The 20,065-nt window shown below is 35.4% G+C and overlaps 1 protein-coding gene across 2 annotated transcripts; it reads right to left on the minus strand.

The window, feature by feature from the left end:
- Window positions 1–137: 137 nt before the first annotated feature.
- Window positions 138–19,113, minus strand: PCYOX1L_1 (Prenylcysteine oxidase-like). 2 transcript variants are annotated; one of them, XM_051214338.1, is made up of 9 exons: window positions 15,640–16,051; window positions 14,111–14,320; window positions 12,952–13,141; window positions 10,095–12,714; window positions 9,674–9,888; window positions 7,398–7,566; window positions 5,126–5,328; window positions 4,684–4,952; window positions 138–3,079 (listed from the first exon to the last, which is right to left on the minus strand). In XM_051214338.1, the coding sequence occupies exons 4-9, from the start codon at window positions 10,100–10,102 to the stop codon at window positions 2,993–2,995; spliced, it is 951 nt and encodes a 316-aa protein (XP_051067492.1). In that variant the 5' UTR covers window positions 10,103–12,714; window positions 12,952–13,141; window positions 14,111–14,320; window positions 15,640–16,051; the 3' UTR covers window positions 138–2,992. The 2 variants fall into 2 exon arrangements, with proteins under 2 accessions (XP_051067492.1, XP_051067493.1); XM_051214337.1 differs by lacking the exons at window positions 10,095–12,714; window positions 15,640–16,051 and adding an exon at window positions 18,566–19,113 and having other exon boundaries at window positions 138–2,997.
- Between the last annotated feature and the right edge of the window lie 952 nt (window positions 19,114–20,065).

The raw sequence follows: 20,065 nt of genomic DNA on the forward strand, positions 1-20,065 counted from the left end.
GTATCAAAATGAATGGAAATAATGTAGTATTAATTATTATGAGAAAGACTAAACAATAAAAATACGGTTCGAAAAGATGGAATGAAAAGGCAAGTATTGAGGAATACTGCAACTCAAGATAAAGGGTTAAGGCATTTGCCGCACTAAGACCGATTATGAGTCATGTCACATAACCTCCAAACTACTAATCGAAGTAATGTTATATTGAGCAGAAAAATCTAAAACTTAACGGAAAGTGAGTTCCTCATTCCTTCCACTGTCGATGATATGAAACCCATAGGAAGGTTAGTAGGTGCTGCTTCGATATGTAGTGGATTCAGTGGGGTTAGTCTATTCAACAATCCAGTCCTCCAAAGTCCTCTACCCACCAGTCCCACTGTTCTTCAATCTTAGTGATTCTCTTGCCTTCTGTGTTCTTGACTAGTTTCTATGGTCTACTATAGTTCCCTGTTAATTTCTTCGTCGTATCATATAGTCGTCTCAGATTGTCTTCTCTTGCAGCTTTCTCCAATGTCATTGCTAGGTCTTTCACGTATTCCCATTCGTCGGTTCTAGTGCTTCTCTTCACTCGCTTGTTTGCTTCTGTGTATTCGGTCTGTGCATCTGCTTTTTCTGCTCTTGTTCGACTGTTGTTAATTGAGGTTTTCTTGTTACTCCTTTCTTGAATCTTGTCTAGGAATTCGATAAAGATCCATTTCTGACGATGTTTCTCGCAGTCCAGCACCTAATGCACATTGAAACTGGAGCCTATTTGATTCATCTCCAATTGTTCTCCATAGAAATTTTCTCTTTAAATAGAGAATGTAAGTCTTCTTTTCAGAAATTTAAAACAATTAGTCCCTTCTCATTGCATTATCGAAGAGCATTTAAGGCTTGAAACTTTGTTGCTGAGAGCTATCTTGAATTGGTTAAGTTTTTCATTATCTCGAAGGAACGTTGCATTGAAGTTTTGAAACGCTGTTTGTCTAGTGCTTCTTTAGCTTCAGTTTCGTCTTGGCAATCATCAGGTGGTGATCTGAAGTTGTATCAGCTCCTTTCTTTGTTCTCACATCTTCTACTGACCTTTTGAATTTTTTGGTCATTCAAATATGATCGATCTGGTTCTCTATAGTGTGATCCGGTGAGACCCATGTAGATTTGTCTGCGTTTGTTTGAGAATATATTGCTACCCACAACCATTTCGTTGAAGGCATATACATTTGGAAAGCTCTCACCATTCTCGTTCCCTTCACATAACCAGTCCATGTGTTCGCATGATATCTTCTCACCCAGTGCTGTCCATTCCGACTTTGGCGTTTAGATTTTCCATCAGAATGGCCAGGTCCTTTCCTGGAGGCTTCTCTATGATCAATTGCAGAATCTCAAAGAACTTATCCTTATTGTCTTCATTTCTATCATCAGTAATTGCATAGCACTGAAGGATGCCTTGATGATACTGGATGCATGAGATTCCTATCCTGTAAGTGCTTTCCGTGCTTCTTTAGGTAGGATCAGTGCAAATCGTTGTGTATGCGTAGCATTTTCTTCTTTATGATCAGTGAGTGACAGCATCTCTCCCGAATCTAATCTTTAGTGTCCAGTTTGGGTCAAATGCGTTGCACTTATTTCGACAACAGTCAAGTTTCTTGTTTATGTTGCCTGCTTATCAGGTGCTTGTACGCGTTTCGAGTCACGAATGAATATGGTACACCAGAATCGTTATCTGCCTAATTTGTTCGCGTTCCGTCTGGCTATCAAGGTAGAAAGGGAAAATTTATCGTGGATTGATAGGTGTGTAAGTATTTATCTCGATCGTCATCCCACGGTCACTGGTTGTACAAGAATATAAGCGAAATAAGTTAATGACAGACAGAATACTTATCTCCTCCGACAATCAGAAAGCAAATCACATGGAGTCAAGTAATTTTCTTCATGAAATCATATTATGATATTACACGCAATCCAGTGATATGAAGATACATAGAACTGATGTTCTGTATTCCAAAAAACGACAACTCAACTACCAATCAATCACTTTACAATAAACAATATACAAACTATTAGTTATACAACATAAGTGAAGGCTATTTATAAGCTAAATCGCATACACTCAACAGAATTAAACTACTGATAATCTTAACAAGCAAACCTAATCACAATCATTTGCCTACACGTTTTATAAGTTTAGTGAAAATAAGTTCGATCAAAGCTTGACAATGATCTCATGTAATAATGTATCAAGAAAACCGATATAATTAATTTCACGATAAAAGACTATTTTATCCATATATTATGCTGTAGTGAACGAGAACACAAGTGTATTCGACTACAAAATTACAGAATCTCTTAGTAGAATCTGAGAACCATACAGTAAATACTTCATTTGCAAAATATCCATCAATTGTCCCAGACATTATCGTTCCTTCGTTTCCATAGCAATCACTCTCTGTTCTCGTTCTCTTCTCTTCGATCTTCTCAACCTCCTGTCACTAGGCATTCCACTTTCGACTGGTGATACATACTACTTATATATGTCAACACCAGTAGTATACACCACGATACTTCATAAATGACATCACAAGCAAAGAATACATACTCATTAGAAAATATCTCGAAATTAATTCAATGCTACTCAACTCATCGAATGAGTTTAATACGAAACCGAATACTCTTAGCAAAAATACAGGGTAAATGAACTTTTTATCATATTTTAGAAAAAGGAAACATAAAGCAAGATAGTCATAACAAATGAACACTAAATAGAAAAAAACGAAATCACAAAGTAAACTGTGAACATTGTGAATTTCAGTTTGCTTCTCCTTTTATGAAATTTGTTAACGTTGTAAACATTGAATTTTGATCCTGTTTTAAATGTTTCATTTCATTTGCAATTAATAACGCCACATTACGTCCACCGATTATAGCCATTTCCATACATGAAGCAGTTAATTCAATTGCATTTGGATAGTAAACTCTTGGTGCTAATTTGAACTGGCCCAAATCAGTATCTGGATCATTCTACGATGATTACAAAATAGCATATGAAAATAATACAATTAGTGTAGAATTTATTGACTTTTAACTGTTGATCATTCTGAAACTATAATGATAGGAGCACCGACAAGTAGGTGAACAATAATTATGTTAAACATCACACAAAAACTATATATGCTCTTAAATTAATAAGATGATCATTGAGTAACATTTCATGATATCATGATCATCAGAATTCAGACATTGATAAAATATAGGCTTTATACGCTGCTCCATTAGGAACAGCATTTTAACAATGATCGAGATGTAATAGAGCCCGCTCGTATTAGAATAAGTTCAATAATACCGTACTATCGTAACCAACTGTTGGAGACTTTGGGTGACATGGCTCAGAATCGATCACAATGGTGTAGGCGCATACACTCTTTATCTGCCATTAAACTGTGAGATTAAAATTGCTTTATATCTTACATCCTACCAACGAATTCTTTCTTCTTGTATTATATCCTTATATGCAACCTTTTTTTATATATTATTACCATTGAAGTAACTACTTCTATGAATTTGGTGTTCATCTTGTTGTACTAATGAGGTGTGGAAACTTGGACCGATGCATATATGTACCTGGTCCTACGTTGTTGACTGACAATAATACCGTAAATGTCAATTACGCTTACCATGTACTGAATCTCGACATCAAGATACAATAAAACATACCCGAAGTTTCATTTGTATTCTCACCTTTTTCTAAATACTGAAACATTTGATTAATATTGTGTTTTTTCAAAATATTTATCTATATGCGGAAAACGCATATTTAGAGATATAGAGATCCTAACTACCAACGCAACATGACGGGTCGTTATTCAAGTGAAATCACAGAGATAAGCATCTTAGTCTCTCTTAATGTGTTGGTTTCTACATATGACTTCAAGATACAGTGTAATTATGAGAGCTAGTAATACTATCGGGTCACTCAAACCGAAGTAGGTGGGATAGGGTTCGAACCTGCGACAGAGTAGTTGAATTTACAACGTCTGAACCACTGAGCTACTGCTCCTGATTCCAAAATGAGTAGTACAAATGGGTCAGTCCTAATAAAACAAAGCAAGTGTGAACTTTTACTAATCAACAGTTAGTGTAAGGATGAACCTGCAAGCAATGCTTAAATGATATCTGATTCTTGGATCCTTGAATGTACATTAAACGGATTATCCGATGACCTATATTATTATTTTCATGAGTAACATAACATTTTTCAATCAGTTATTCATAAGACAGTAGTCAAAGTAACGTTAACTGGGAGAAAATGTACTACATCAAACTGTCACACTGACGGACACCAAACCGGAAAACATAATCACTAAACAGTCCAACACAGGTGTAATTAAAGACAATTTAGATCATGGGTGTGCACTACTGAGGAGTCCCATAATAGGACGAAACAGCCGTCCAGTGCTTCCAGGTTTTTAATGGTGGTCTAACACTGATCAATTCGTGATCCCAATTTAAAAAACCAGCAATCTCCACAATCCTATACTGATAACTTAGAATGAGTCATACAAAGACTATTTGAAATATATAACAACCATCAATCATGACACATATGTTTGAGGAAATATTCTTCACTTCAGATCTAAAACATACAACTATTACTAGACAAGCAGGTAATACAAAATACATACAGATACATATATTGAATTCACTTACAACAGGATGATAGGTTGGATATGCCAGCCAACGTACAACATCAATTTGATTGTGATCGTCATCTGGATCTTTTAAAATCAATTTCGATAAAGCAGTCTTTGGGTCTAGTATGTATTTTGATTCAGAAAATATACTCCAAACACCATCTTTCAAATCTGAGTCTTGTGATTTAACTGGTAAGCGCGTTATAGAACATACAGGATGCTTTTCATTTGAGTAGTAACTTGAGGTTGGGAGAAAAGTTGCCCACTGAGTGCGTTTCAGATGTTCTAGAAGATTGGAAACATAAAAAGATATCAACTGAAAAGTTAATGAAGTAAAGGTTATATATATATAAATAAATTAACACGGAATGGGTTGCAAACATTAATATAATCAGTTCCCAAAGCCACAACAGTAATAAATATGAACTACGTAAGTGAAACAAACTGTGACTACTTACTTAACGGTAGATCAAATAATGAATAATTGATTTGACCGGATAAAAATGTACGACACATCTCATGATAACGTAAGCTGGGCAGTTTAATATCATCTGAAGTGGAAATATTGGACTCTTGATGTAGTGGTAATGACAATATGACGTAATCGAAAAGTCCCTCTCCAGTTTTATTATTATCGGCTAGATCATAGGATAAGCGTAATCTGAAACAAATAATTAAGGTAAAATCAAAATAATCACGTAAAATGTACATGTGTAAACAAAACAACCAATAATATTTCTAAAGATTGATAAAAGAAGTATTTTCCATTAATCTGTTAACAATTTACACTTTCTCACAACGTATCTCCAATGTATTATCTTTTCTGTCATCGCTAAAGCTGTTACTACCCCTACTAATCTCGGGTTTACCCTGACAATTTCATCTCACTGAGCTAATGGATAATGGCAACTTGAACTGATGTACATATATGTGCCAGATTGTAGGTGGCGTTTGACTAACTGATCGATCTCATTTCGAGTACTAGTGAGAACCACATGCCACTGGAGAGCTGTTTCAACCTAGAAGTGTGCACCCAAGACCTCACTAGGGATTGAAACCAAGATCTTCAGGTTTCGCAAACGCCTAGTCATTAGGACCACTGGGCCGGTTCCCAATGATACAATCTCAAATTTATTTAATTTTCGATGAAAAGCAGAAATCATCCAATGCCATTATTAGTGACAACTGTTTCCCTTCCGATATGTATAAACTCCACCAGTCACAACTTCTTATTAGAATTTCAAGCACATCTTGTAGTAACTCAATGGTAAGCTTGGCTAGTATATTGTGAAGGTTAGTTTAATGTGTAGGTAGCATTCATCAAAAACTGATCGCAATAGATTAAATACTAAACTTGGAAAGTCTAGTGCTTATTACTGTAGACGTCAGGCTAGTTAACTGAGAATCCACGAAATAAATGAATTCACCTTATTCTAGTAAGCTTGTTGTTCATGCTTTAGTTAAAAAAATCCAATCAGTTAATTATTGGGATCAGATCCAATGGCTCTAATGCTAATATATTCTACTTGTAACAATTGAGAATTTAGTTTTATTCACACGAGTAAATGTTGAAATATGGAGATTTTGCAGAAAAAAAAACACTGTTGGATAAGTTAATTAAATTATCCCACTAAATGATTAAAACCTAACAATGAAAACCAACTTCGAATTCAGAATGTGGTGAAGAGCATAATTAAATGTACCTACACTTAGGAAAATACAAAATACTCATAATTAACTGTTATGACTTGATGTCCGGCTTTTTATCACGTGATTTCTCCACCAATCAAAATACGACTTATACAGTCTTAGCACTGTGCCAGAACCAATGACGTTCAGCCGGTATGAGCAGCCTAGCGTCCTTATTGGTCCTATGTCCGCCTAGCCCGTCCATTTGAGGCCAGAACAAAAATACTAGCTTCCGCAATATGAATCGAATCGAATCGTTTATTTCAGACATACTCGGTTTATATATCAACCAGACAGACCACAACGTACCATAAAATAGAAAATAACATTTGTACAATATTTGGCCGAATGTGGCTGTGAACGTAGGAGGCAGTAGTCAATAAACCGAACATAGCTTAAGAACCGTAATTTGTACAATAATAAATTATAGGTCAAAATAAAGCTTATAATAAGAGGAATATAAATATACATAATCTAACTATTGAATAGTTACACCATAAGAATATATAGATAATATTAGTCAATAATTATGTCTCAGAAATTACTCGTGATTTAATCTTCGCTCAGATATAACATTAACATCTATAAGTTTAAGGACATTTTTTGTTTTACATGTACTACTTCGTAGTGACGATCGTATGTTATTACTACAATAACCTGATTGGGCAATTATAAGCTAAAATAGTTCTTACTGAAGTTCTACTATGTTGGAAAGAGAACAAAAAGGTTTCGAGTTTATACCTCATGGATTGAACAGTTTTCTCTAAAATTCAAAATCTTTATGATAAAACATCTTCTGCACAATTATTGAAGAAATACAGTAGTTTGTTTATAGTTTTAATTCAAAACCTTCTTCCATGCATGATAAACTGAATTAAAATGCTACATTTTAGTCAAACAGTTGGATTTATAGACAAGTTTATTTTTATCTAAAACTTGACTGGCTTTAACATAATACACAGTCTTATTGGAGTCTTATGTAGCAGCACAGCAATGACTATTTTACTGACGAAAAACATCTCATTAGAAACACAGGATTACCTATCATTATCGGTTCGTGTAATCTTCTTCACCGTAGCGTGTATAAACTCTTTTGGAGCACCAGAAGGATTGCCGGCCAATGCAACTTCAACTAACTTTTGCGGGATTTGTTCAGCTCCATTTTCAATAGTATATACATCAGATACTGTACAAGCTGAAGAAATCACTCCTATAATTGATAATAAAAACAAAATGATCAAGATTAAAATCAAGGTTATGTCAATGCTTTGCTTTAATATTACATTATCTACAAATAAAAAATGGATGTGAACAGTATAACTGATAACTTGGAAAAATACAGATAATATACTATGGTGTATGCTACTTATGCTGACAAATATAAGTAGTATGTAACACCAATCACAAGTGGAATTCCTGGCTGCAGCAGGCTAAGACAATTGAATTGAAAAGAACAGGAATGTAAACAGAGAGTAATTGTAATAACGACAGGAACGAAGGAATGATGAAGTTTGTAAAGGAAAACTGATAGGTGAGCAAATTGTGTATGTAATGTATAGTAAGAATAATGATGTAGAAATCCATAATTATAATTATAATGGGAGAATAAAGTTTGAATGCGTATATTTTATACAATCGTTGATCTGAGCAGACAATCAGGATGACGGAGCGAAGAAGAGAGAGAAGTGAAACTAAATGACGCACAGTGGAAAAGGCGAGTGAACCAACTCAGTTTTGCCAAGCGTGAATCGATATTTATAGTCGAACAAAAATAAGTTACAGACATGTGATGAATAGGATAAGAAGTGCACACATATACGCTCATATAAAAAGTCAAAGTCGATAAGCGAATAATTGACAAGATCAAAATGTAGCTTGAGGAGAATGGATAAGTTGGTTTGTTTAGAAGCTGGAATAGGTTATTTGGGCTTAACATAGAAGCCGACACTACAAGGTTGAATAAATGCACTAATTCGACGAAGTCCATATTATGAATTGACAAAACGCTTATAATATAACTAAATATTACTTTATTGGCGTATTGCGATTTGTACGTTCACCTGTGTCGAGGATACGACAGGATACAACAGGACTTTAATCCTTTACGACCAACTTGAAAGATTTCATAATGAAGAAGATATTCGTGAATTACTACCGAGTAAAATACTACATAATATAATCTCTCTTCAATACTAAATTCAGATATGGGACGCAAAACCAGACACTTTTGTACAAAAGGTTAAACAAGAATATGGTTGTTGCTTAGAACAATCAGCTGAAAGTAAGTTCTACTGGTATATTTCACCCAGTCCGAGATCTAATAGCCTCAAAACCAAATATTTAAAAACAATATCTATCTGTTAGACTATGAGTAAACGTTGAAACAAATTACATGCAGTCAGTCAGCCACAACGTAGAACCTGTACGTAAGTACATCGGTTCAGATTACCATACCTCATTAGTTGATGAAGTTGTCAGGCCAAATCCCAGAATAGTAAAAGCAGTAGCAGTATCAGTAAAAATAGGGAAAATTAGGCATCGAATATACGATTCGAAAAGAAAATATAAATTAGTGAAATAAAAGTTATGAAGAATCAATAATCTCAGGATTTGGGAGAAAACAAAGAATGGATGCGCCTGAGCCATTGTAAACGATTTTGAGCCATGCCATTAATCATGATAATCACGCGAACTTCAACCAGCTAGTCTACACAAATTAACATGGCTAAGTCCGATTATCAGTAACTTCGTGAACTGATGCCATGTTTTTAGTTTGGCAGACCCTAGATTTCTTCCAGACTACTCCTCCACTAGACAACATCGACTATCGTAGTAGGCGGTGGTTGGGAATATGCAACAAATGTCCCAAACACCTCGGTTGATGAAGATTTACTACCTCATCAATCGATTTCCTATCTTTACGTAGTACTCTATTCCTCATTCAGACATTGCTTACCACGTGGTCCCAAAATAAACAAACAATGCACCGTAGACATCTAAGGATCGAACACCAGTAATTTATGAATATTCTCTATGTTTCACATCCATAACGTCCATGAAATGGATTGCATAACTACATATAATAGGTAAGAAGTAAGAAATTGAAAGTTGACAGGTATACTTAGGAGTGAAAAGAAATTGTAAAATAGTTAACGTTTTAATCAATAGTTCTACATAAGAAGTAGGTCAAGTATACATAAATAGACATTAAAGTAATAAAGTAGTCAGGTAGTCAAGAATATAAACAAAAGGACATCAAAGTAAAATTTGAATAATTTCATAGATTTAGAAAATGAATCAACTCTACATTAACTCACCGACAAATGCATGAGCATCTACTGAATTCTGACAATAATTACTCGAAAATATTCCAAACCCTAATTCATTTATATATTTCTCGTCTAATCCAATTTCTTTACGCATCCATTCAGCAAAAGTACACTTTGTCATTTCAGGGAAATGTTTAGATAATTTTTTTAATAGTAAACCGGGTGAAGTGAAACATTCACCACATTCTTGCAAAGTATAAATTCTATAAATAAACAATTAACAAGATATAATTAGAATCACATTTGTTAGATACAGATAGTTATTGCTATGTCAGTATTTAATTATGTAATCTTTTAGTCATATAAACCACAAACAACCGCCCTTACAAAGTTGAAGTATTGTCATTGATTTCATAGAGTAGTGTGTATTTAATTCCTTAGAAAAAGAATGCAAATTAAGGGTACTCACGAGCACATAACGTTTGAACAAATATCAGATCGATCCCCCTGTATATGACCAATACAAACGAATGTTTATTGACCATTCCAACAAAATATTACATACCAACCAACGCCTGTTACCCCTCGTAGAGGAACATAGGCTGCCCACTAGGATTCTCCAACAAACACTGTGAGGGATAGTCCTTCCCATCTGATATTCCTCCCTATGATGTCTGCTTCCAGTTCACAACGAAATCTGCTCCTTGATATTCCTCTTCTCCTCTTCTTTTCAAAATTCCAAATAAGCACTTGCCTCATAATGCAGTTTGATGATTTCCACAATATTCTTCACACCTACCTCAAGTGTCTCTCTCTAATTTCCTATTCATCTAAAACCTCGTTTGTTCTCTCCCATAGTAGGCTGTTACTAGTGGTGTCCGGCCAACCGAAATTCAGTATCTTCTACAAATAACTGTACTTTCGTATGATGTTGACAATCTTCTCAGATACACCACAGTTCCGAAGAAGGCTCCATAAGGTTCTTTTATCCACACTACCAAACGATTTCTCATAGTCAATGATGTTCATGTATAGTGACGAATTCCATTCACTTCATTGCTCAAAAATGATCTGTAGTGTTGCGGTTTCGTCTGTAGATATCGAAGTTGAGAGTCGAGTGAATAATCTTCAATCAGGTTCAACAACACTCTGTTGAAAACTTTCCCTGGTACTCATAGTAATGTGATGCCTCTGTAGCTGAGTTCTCACACTTGCTCAAATCTGCTTTTTTTGTACCTTCATAAAGTATCCTTCTTTCCAGTCCGTTAGTGGCACTTGTTTCTTCTCCCAAATTCTTCTGAATAACATGTGGAGCACCTTTGCAGTTACCTCCATGTCTGATTTCAGTGTGTCAGCCGGTTTGTTGTCTGGTCCTGATGCTTTCCCATTCTTCATTTGTCTGATGGCCATCTTCATTCCTTCCACTGTTGATGATATGAAACCCATAGGAAGGTTAGTAGGTGCTGCTTCGATATGTAGTGGATTCAGTGGGGTTAGTCTATTCAACAATCCAGTCCTCCAAAGTCCTCTACCCACCAGTCCCACTGTTCTTCAATCTTAGTGATTCTCTTGCCTTCTGTGTTCTTGACTAGTTTCTATGGTCTACTATAGTTCCCTGTTAATTTCTTCGTCGTATCATATAGTCGTCTCAGATTGTCTTCTCTTGCAGCTTTCTCCAATGTCATTGCTAGGTCTTTCACGTATTCCCATTCGTCGGTTCTAGTGCTTCTCTTCACTCGCTTGTTTGCTTCTGTGCATTCGGTCTGTGCATCTGCTTTTTCTGCTCTTGTTCGACTGTTGTTAATTGAGGTTTTCTTGTTACTCCTTTCTTGAATCTTGTCTAGGAATTCGATAGAGATCCATTCTCTGCTGTCATTGCTAGGTCTTCCAGCTTAGAAAACATCATATCATGTTATCTGATTAACATATAGATTATTACAGAGACAGACATCATCAACAGAGAGCCTGAAATAGATATCTGTCGAATCAAGTTCCCATTCCGGATTAGCACGACTAGATGAAAATCACAAGAGGTTGAAATAATGTAGGAGCAATAATAAGAAAACTAAACCTTCGGAATATGGTTGTCACAGAAACATGCAAAAAAACTGACTGAAATTTTGAAAGCTATAAAATATACAGGAAAAATACAAATGATGAAATAAATAATTGAGCAAAAGCGGAATAATAAGGTCTTTAAAATAAGGAGGAAGATGTCAGTTAATCATAGACAATGTATGTTCTGGCACGAATATTTATCAGTGTAGGTTGGTCATATCCTACTTTAACACCCAGACAAAATAAGAAAAATGAAAATTATAAACAGGAAAACAATAATAAAAATAATATCCACCGTAGTGAAAGCCAATTATAAGAAATGTCATTTAGAAAAAATGACTAAGATTAAAGAATGGAAAGCATGGAATGGTAAAAGCCCAGGATTTAGAGGAACACAGAAAAAGACAGCAAGTGCGGTAAAGCGATCGACTGAGGTTCACTTAGAAAAACATCAAATAACATTTTAAAAGAATCTATAATATGATGTAATACTGATGAATTAGACGAATCCAGGTCACATGCCACTACGAGGCCAGGACAAGTGAGGAATGAAGGTATGGGTTATTTATTGTAAGCGAAATACGCACCTACTCAAACTTACTGCACATTACATAGATAGGTTCATATACATAATTCATATACACATTCATTCAACCAGTAGCAAAAAGGGTTCCGACATGTTCTCAATCTTGTTAATCTCCATACCAAGTTGTATTCATAAGTCATAATGGGTGTGGCTGTGACTTCAGTGTATCAGTACATAATGCGAATAAACAAAATGCAGTATACTTGACATATTAACTGTCTATAGAACAAGTGTTCTTATAGCCCAATGTTGAACATTCAATAATAAACCATTAAACCACAGTTTTCCACTATACTCCAGGTACTTTGATATGGGTAAACCAGTAGTATTTTCAACCTTATTCAATAAACATAACTCAAATTTTAAGGCACACATTGAAAGGTGGATTGCATTAATCATAACGAGTCAACATTTAATTAGGTATATATGTGAAGCGTATCGTAACCTATATAAATAAATAAATAAATAAATAAATAAATAAATAAATAAATAAATAAATAATATATATATATATATATATATATATATATATATATATATATATATATATATATATATATATATATATATATATATATATATATATATATATATATAGTAGCGTAGTATACACCTAATATCTCATCCTTAATATTACATCAGTTGACAAATGTCATAAAATTTATCATTTAAACATCCTTACTGAGTGAATTCTCGAATTCTAGCCATTAGATAAAACTTTGCACGAAGCAAGTTGAGGCCGTAACGCCAAAATAAGTGAATCGGAGTTAGAAATGCTGTCTGATCAGTAATATTTGAAAATACTGGTTTATAACCTTCTTCAAAAAGAAGTAAGCGATGATCAACACTTTTTAAAGGAACCAAAGGTATTTCTACAAAGCAAAAACATAAAATGTATTAATACAAGCATCAATACCTCTATCTAAACAACAACAAAAAATAAACACTGAAAAGTCTCAAACTATTTTGTTCACAATAATTAATTCAATGAAGTTAGATCAACATTAGAATAGAAATTGAATTTTACCGGACTTGATAACAAATTTTAGGAAGAAAACTTGAAAATAAAATTACTGAAAATGTGATCAATAAAACAACTCAAACTTTTGTCAATCTGAACATTGTAGTGGATAGTCGTATTCATGTAACATATCACTGAAATAAATGCGTATACCCTTACATTAGCAAAATAAATACTTTAGAGAGTAGGAATTTCTCCTCAATGCGTTACTGTAAGAGATTTATGCTCTAAATGTACTACTTAGATATGATACTGAATGAGAAAATTAAAAGGTAGATTAAGTTTGAAAAACACTTTACTGATTTTGGAAAATGTATAATTCATGATAATTAATTTGTAATTTTATGTCTAGTAATCAGAATATTGAAAAAAATTATACGTGTAAACTCATCTTAAATGAATGTATACTGAAGGTTTAAAGTTGTATACTAACTGCAGTATTGTTTTCACCGTCAAAGGGATACATTATTGGTATAGTGAAGATTTTACTCTCGATGAAAAATGATCTGATGTGCGGCGTTCAGAAATTGATATTGTTTCATAATCTTCATATAAACGAGCCTAACTACTGAGGAAAAATAAAAACCATTTCTTGACTAATCACATGCACTTATCATTTGTGCGATGTCTGATTGAGACAATGTATTAAGAAAAAATCAAGTAGAACAATGTGGCAGTTAAGAATTAGAAACTTTACAAATCTGATGAACATTGTTGTTTGGAAACAATAAGTTAATTTTAACAACTTGATCGTGAATCCAATTACACTGTTAAAAGATGGTGTTCACAAAATATTCAGGAAATATATAAACTAACTTACTGAATTGATTTGCAAACGAAGTCATGTAATAATTACTAGAATGAATAGCGCTAGCTCCAGATTCGCAAGTTTCTCCACAAAAAGGTACCGCTTTGATACGACCACCGATTCGTCCGGATTTTTCAAAAAGGGTAATAGAAACTTTATTGCCAAACATTTTTCGTAAAAAATAAGCCGAACTTGCACCACCTATTCCTCCACCAACAACGGCTGAAATCAAACAACAGTAAGGAAAATTGTTACCCACTTGAAAGATAAATTGAAACAACATCCATTCTTACTACTGAATCAATAAGCCTAGCAAAAATGAAACTAAAACGAAGAGTTCACCTATCGCTGATCTTTATTTAATTCGAACTAAGTCACCGAAGGTATGAAAAAGAAGGAAAATCAGTTGGCAATGTTGTGAATCTTCATTAATTTAGGTGGCTTACGTATACACGACAACCGACTACCTAGACGTATGATATTGGTTAGCGTAGTAAGTCGGAATAAAGCTAGTAACAACCAAAACGTGGCATCGATCCACGACATTTACTGCGACCATTACGTTCTGCTGGTTTCCCGATCTAAATGATTTGTTAACCCCTTGATTTTTTCATTCTATATGTAAAATGATGACTATTAGACTCTAAAATGCAGCTGTGACCAGTACGAAAGCTAATGCTGCCAAATGACGAATATGGGAAGGAAAATTTTCTTTTGTCATATAAAGTTGCTGAAGGTTCGCTTATTGTTGAAGTATCCGCCATATACACTGGCTCGGATGGAACAGACGACCTTCTTGTACTGTATTCAGATATACTTAACGAAATGCTGATGGTGCTGAGTGTTCAAGGCCAGTCATGATACCTGATGGATTTAAAGTTTGGTACAATTCGTTTGATTTATTAAGTGTGTAGACATACGAATTCCTACTTTCGTCATTCATTAGAATGTAAACCAATGGAAAAATCATGCAGAATCTCATAGCATGAATTGTGTATAGGTGACTAAACAAAGATAGCGAGGTCTTGAATGTCCTGTCAACGTACTAATGACGACACTGCTTAAAAATTCAGTATTCCTAAATGTAGGAAACTGATGTGTGGTAGCGGAAGTAAAAAAACTCCGCCTGTAACTCTCCTAGAGCTACTGCCGGTCCAAAGCCCGGGTAGAGGAGGAGGGTTAGGCATGGGGTTAGCGACCCCATCCCGTAGAAAACTAACTCGCTAAAAAACGCTAACCAGTGAAAGTAAAATGATTGATCGTTGAGCATGGACAAACAGCCACAGCCTACGGACTATCAAATATGTGATTCCCCTTTCCGTCATTGATTTTTACTCCGGACCCACTGAGTGTGACTACTTGTTAGTTGTATTGAATAAAGTATTATCTAGTGTTAATCTGGACCTCTATTATGGATCGTGAATTCTAATTCTGATATAACGTGACTAGTCCTATTAACGTATCGTAATATACATGAGAAAAAAATATTTTAAACACCCGTTATATGGAAAATATTGAAATTCTTTTGTCGCCCGCCTTACCATCATGAAGTAAGAAAATCTCTCTCCTTACATTATTCAGAGGGTAAATTTAGTACATTCAAAGAACCTGGATTTGGAAAGGAAGCTTGACTATCATGCTGTACACGTCGAAAGATCTGTTTCATTACATTATCAGCTGGAAATTGAGCTAATACCACGTACGACAAACCAGTTGACACTGTAACCACGATTTGATGTGCCGCGTCTGTTGAGAAAGCTGTTCGATCTTTCATCATGTTGATTGTCTTTTTCGCATCTGTCTTGGACTTATAAGGAACATGATTGTGTTTCGTCAGCTGTTTTGTGATAAATTCATACATCACATGACAATGCGACCTAAACATTTTCACTTCGAATACATAATCGTAATTAGGTCCATTACTGTTAAATTTTCGGTTACCTGGAACTGTCTAACAAACTCTTGATCTGTTAGGAATCCAACACACAAATATCCCTTTGAACAGATTATATTCTCGCTCTTCAAAACAAGCGTACGAAATAACACAACTGGGGTAATAACAACAGCACTTTTTTTTACCGAATTCGAGAAATTAGACTCTTCAACGTACGTTCAGAAGACTACCTTTTTGATTGGTCGTAAAGTAAAGGGACAGAGGGTAATTCGAATGTACTTCACACTACTAAAAACGTTGTTTGCACTTTTAATGTTCACCTTTTATTAATGCGCGCCATGATTAATGTGAACCGATTATTACTACTAACTGTCAAAAAACGTGGGCAACAACGCTAAAAATCGATCGCAACAGTGTATATCTACTTAGACTTTATTTAACCTTGGGGTTCACGTTTAAAAATTACTTTAGGTTTTTCACTCAATTAATTCTTTCATCTCCAATCAAATTTTCTATGCGTGATTATTTTTATCATTAGATATTGTTTTGGTATTCATCTTGAGAATTTCATGCCGTTGTGTTAACGTGATTTTCCAGCTTGGTTCGATGGAAATTTGTGCCAGGTTCTACGTTATTTGGGCCTAACTGACTGGTCTATCGCGAAAACAACTAGAAACATGGTCAGTGTGCATCATCATGACGCCTCATGATGAATGCCGAGATTCCTCGAAAATCTTGAGGCCGTTGCCTCTTCTGACAACCAGAACAACAATTAATATAGGTACATAGAATGTCCGGACAATGTGAGAGAGCCGAATGACCAATCGACTCAGGGACATCAGTGGAAGATACATGAACTCATTTCCGGCAGTTATACAATCAGGTAGTTCAACCACATATACCCTGGACAGTCCCAAAAAAGCACTTCTATCCTTAAACAGGCCAAGATATTCGAGATTTACTAAGGCAAAAGAAATGTTGAGACGGTGCCATCAGCTTTGGCACAGCAATTACTATGGAACGCTATAGGTTGGTAAGAAATAAGTGCATAATTAAAATCCGGGAAGCTCATAGAAAATATTAAATGCAGTTAGCACAATCTCTTGGCACTTTAGACATGGATAAGTCAGCAGGACCGGATGAACTACATCCCAAAATCTTGGTACAAATCGCACAACATATGGTGGCCCCAATAATTATGATATTCAATGTCATTTGGCCAAGGTGTAGTAGGTCGTAGACAGAAAGTAAGAGTGAATTCGAAGTGCTCCACCTGAAGACCAGTGCTTAGTGGAGTACCGCAAGGTTCCGTCCTAGGTCCTTTAATTTTTATACTGTATGTACATGATCTCCCAAGTATGGTTGAGTCCCCAATGTTACTATACACTGATGTAAAAATCTGGTGAGAAATAACAAGAGACACATATGCATACACACTTTAGGTAGACTTAAATATTGTGATTAGCTGGTCTAAATAGTGGCTGATGCCTATCAACGCCGCAAAGTGTGTCCACATGCTCTTTGAGGATATAAAGGTAAATAGGTACAGCATATGGAAAGCACTTGTACCTGCGGTCCGGTCTCACAAGGATCTTTGGGTGACAGTGAGTCATGATATTAAGACCACGGCCCACTGCCGGGAGGTTGTAGCTAAGGGGTTTAGAACCCTGTGTGCTTTAAGATGGATATTCACAAAGTTAGATACTACCATGTTCACTACAGTATACACAACCTTAGTGAGAACTAAGCTTAAAAACTGCGTTCAGGCTGCAAGTGCTTGTTTAATAGATGACTCAAATATCCTGAGAAAATCACAGAGGGCAGCTACCATGCAATTCGAAAACGGGGTTTACCATACAAAATGCGGCTTGAAAAGCAGGACCTCTTTACTCTGTCCTATTGAGGATTAAGGTGATCTGATTTTAATACATAGAATATTGAGAAATCATTTTGGACCTAATGTATTATCTTTTTCTTCTCACTAGATTGGGACATCTCACAGGACATAACACGCGAGCAGAGAAGCCAAGAACGAACGAAATACCCGTGGTATACAGGTTTTCGTGCCGTGTCATTAATTCTTGGAACCTGTTACCCGAAGCAGTGGTATCCGCACCTTCAATTGACTGATTCAACAGAAGACTAGACACTTATAAAAGCACACTAGAAAAGGAATAACATGAGTCGTAAACCTTCAGTCCTTAAGAACTGAAATTTTGGGGAAAAACGCGAAACCTACGCACGATTTTGGGGGTTTTATGATAAATATAGGTCGGTTTTCCCAAAGTGCAATAAGATTCCGGGGAAATTTTGTGGGTTTGGTGTCATTTCCCCAAAATTTTCTATAGCGGATTCCCCTAAATTGGGAGATTGGGTTACTACACAAATATGAATCTGAAATTGTGATGAAAGCATAATGGTTTGATGTTTGACATGAGGCCAGCTTAATAAACATTCTACTAAATCCAGAATTATTCGCATGATTGTATTAAGTGATATTTACAAGAAAATTAATTTAAAAATGACACGACATAAACGTTTATGTCAAGTACTTGACCAAATTTAAAACTTACCAACTTTGAACGGCTGATCCTCCTGCATTGTTGGAACCAGAAAAGAAGAAGCAATTCAGAAGTTGATTCACAACTGAAATAAATGAAACCACAGAATAACTGACTTGCCGGAACGTCGAAAATGCCGCTTTAATCTGATTGGACGATGGATTCATCAAGCAATTGGTAGGTCGTAGGGACGACATTGAGCGACGCTAAAGTGACCTTGAGAGTGTCTACCTACTTAAAGCAGTTTGAAGGATAAGGATTATGATTTACAGTTGATGGTTTGGGTTAGGAATCAGATATAAGGTTTTTATCACGAACTAACAACAGCTATAATACCAGGATTCTATTTAGCCAAACGGGTGAATGAATTTCGCGCCAAGATACAAGACTTGTTATCGTAAATCTGATTGGTTCTTCCACAAATTATGGTCTCGCCATTTTGACAGTCGCCTAAGTGACCAATCAGGATGAAGCGAGAATTATCATTGCCACCATCTTTGTAATCAATGGCCGTCGGCTTGACTCGTCTGTGTATTTTTCCGCCGCTTTTTGTGTGGCTGCACAAATTAATGTTTCAATGTGCTCAAATTCCGAAGTTAATGTGATACCCAAGGCGTTGGAGCAAATTTATTTTGGGTCAACTTTGTTTCCTCGGTTTTTTTGCTGCTACTGCAGTGTATTTCCTCAGTCAAGCTCGCTTTTTTGTGTTATAAAATGTTAGTCTGTTGTGTTTTTAGTATTATTTTGTAGATATCGAGAACCAAATTTAGTTTTTTTTAGCTAAAATATATATTGCTACCGCTGGGACTCTGACTGCTCACATGTTCGTTCCCAACTTTCGTTTATGATGTTATCTAGAGCATTGAAAGAAAACGACTTCCCGTTTGTTGTGTCCTTTAGTATTATGGATAACCCTATCCCATCAACTAGTCAAACTAATACTGAGTGTCCAGTAGTTGTAGACACAGTGTTGTTTTCGGAAGAATTATGAAACCCAGGCACCTGACAACCTGAGAACAGTTCAGGGATGCTATCGATCTGATGAAGGTTTGTTATTAGGAAGATACCATATTGTTTTGCCCTCATTTAAGTATTCTAATGCATCTGCGTCTGTTTTAACGGGAAGATAGATAAGAAGAGTTGGCGTCTGATAAACTAAAATTCCCAGTTGCCAAAATGATTTTTTCTGTTTGTCCACAGTCAGTTAGTGGGAATATGATAAACATGATACGTCAACCTAACATCCTCGTGATTCGTCCTGTTTTATACAAATTCTAAGCTTTCAACTTCCTGGAGCATTATACGCTGTAACGCATACATAATCTCACACTGATCGTTTTCTAGTTCTGACCTTCAAGCACACTAAAAGAAATGAGTGAGCAGCTCTACTTACTAAACTGAGCTGCTCCATTATATACTTCAAGCACTATACTTATATCGACTAATTGTATTATACGACAGCCAAGAATACTAAACTAAGGTGTCATCATTATTAATTCATTTGCACAGACA

This window comes from Schistosoma haematobium, chromosome 2 (assembly GCF_000699445.3).
Source record: "Schistosoma haematobium chromosome 2, whole genome shotgun sequence".
Classification (NCBI taxonomy): Eukaryota; Metazoa; Platyhelminthes; class Trematoda; order Strigeidida; family Schistosomatidae; genus Schistosoma; species Schistosoma haematobium.

What these genes read in the sequence shown, in the direction of transcription:
- PCYOX1L_1 (XM_051214337.1), bottom strand. Translation starts at nt 18,593, where the DNA reads ATGCAGGAGGATCAGCCGTTCAAAGTTG. An exon ending in ACACGAACCGATAATGATAG is followed by an intron (nt 5,329 to 7,397) that starts GTAATCCTGTGT and finishes TATTTGTTTCAG; the next exon opens with ATTACGCTTATCCTATGATC. An exon ending in ATTATTTGATCTACCGTTAA is followed by an intron (nt 4,953 to 5,125) that starts GTAAGTAGTCAC and finishes CCAATCTTCTAG; the next exon opens with AACATCTGAAACGCACTCAG.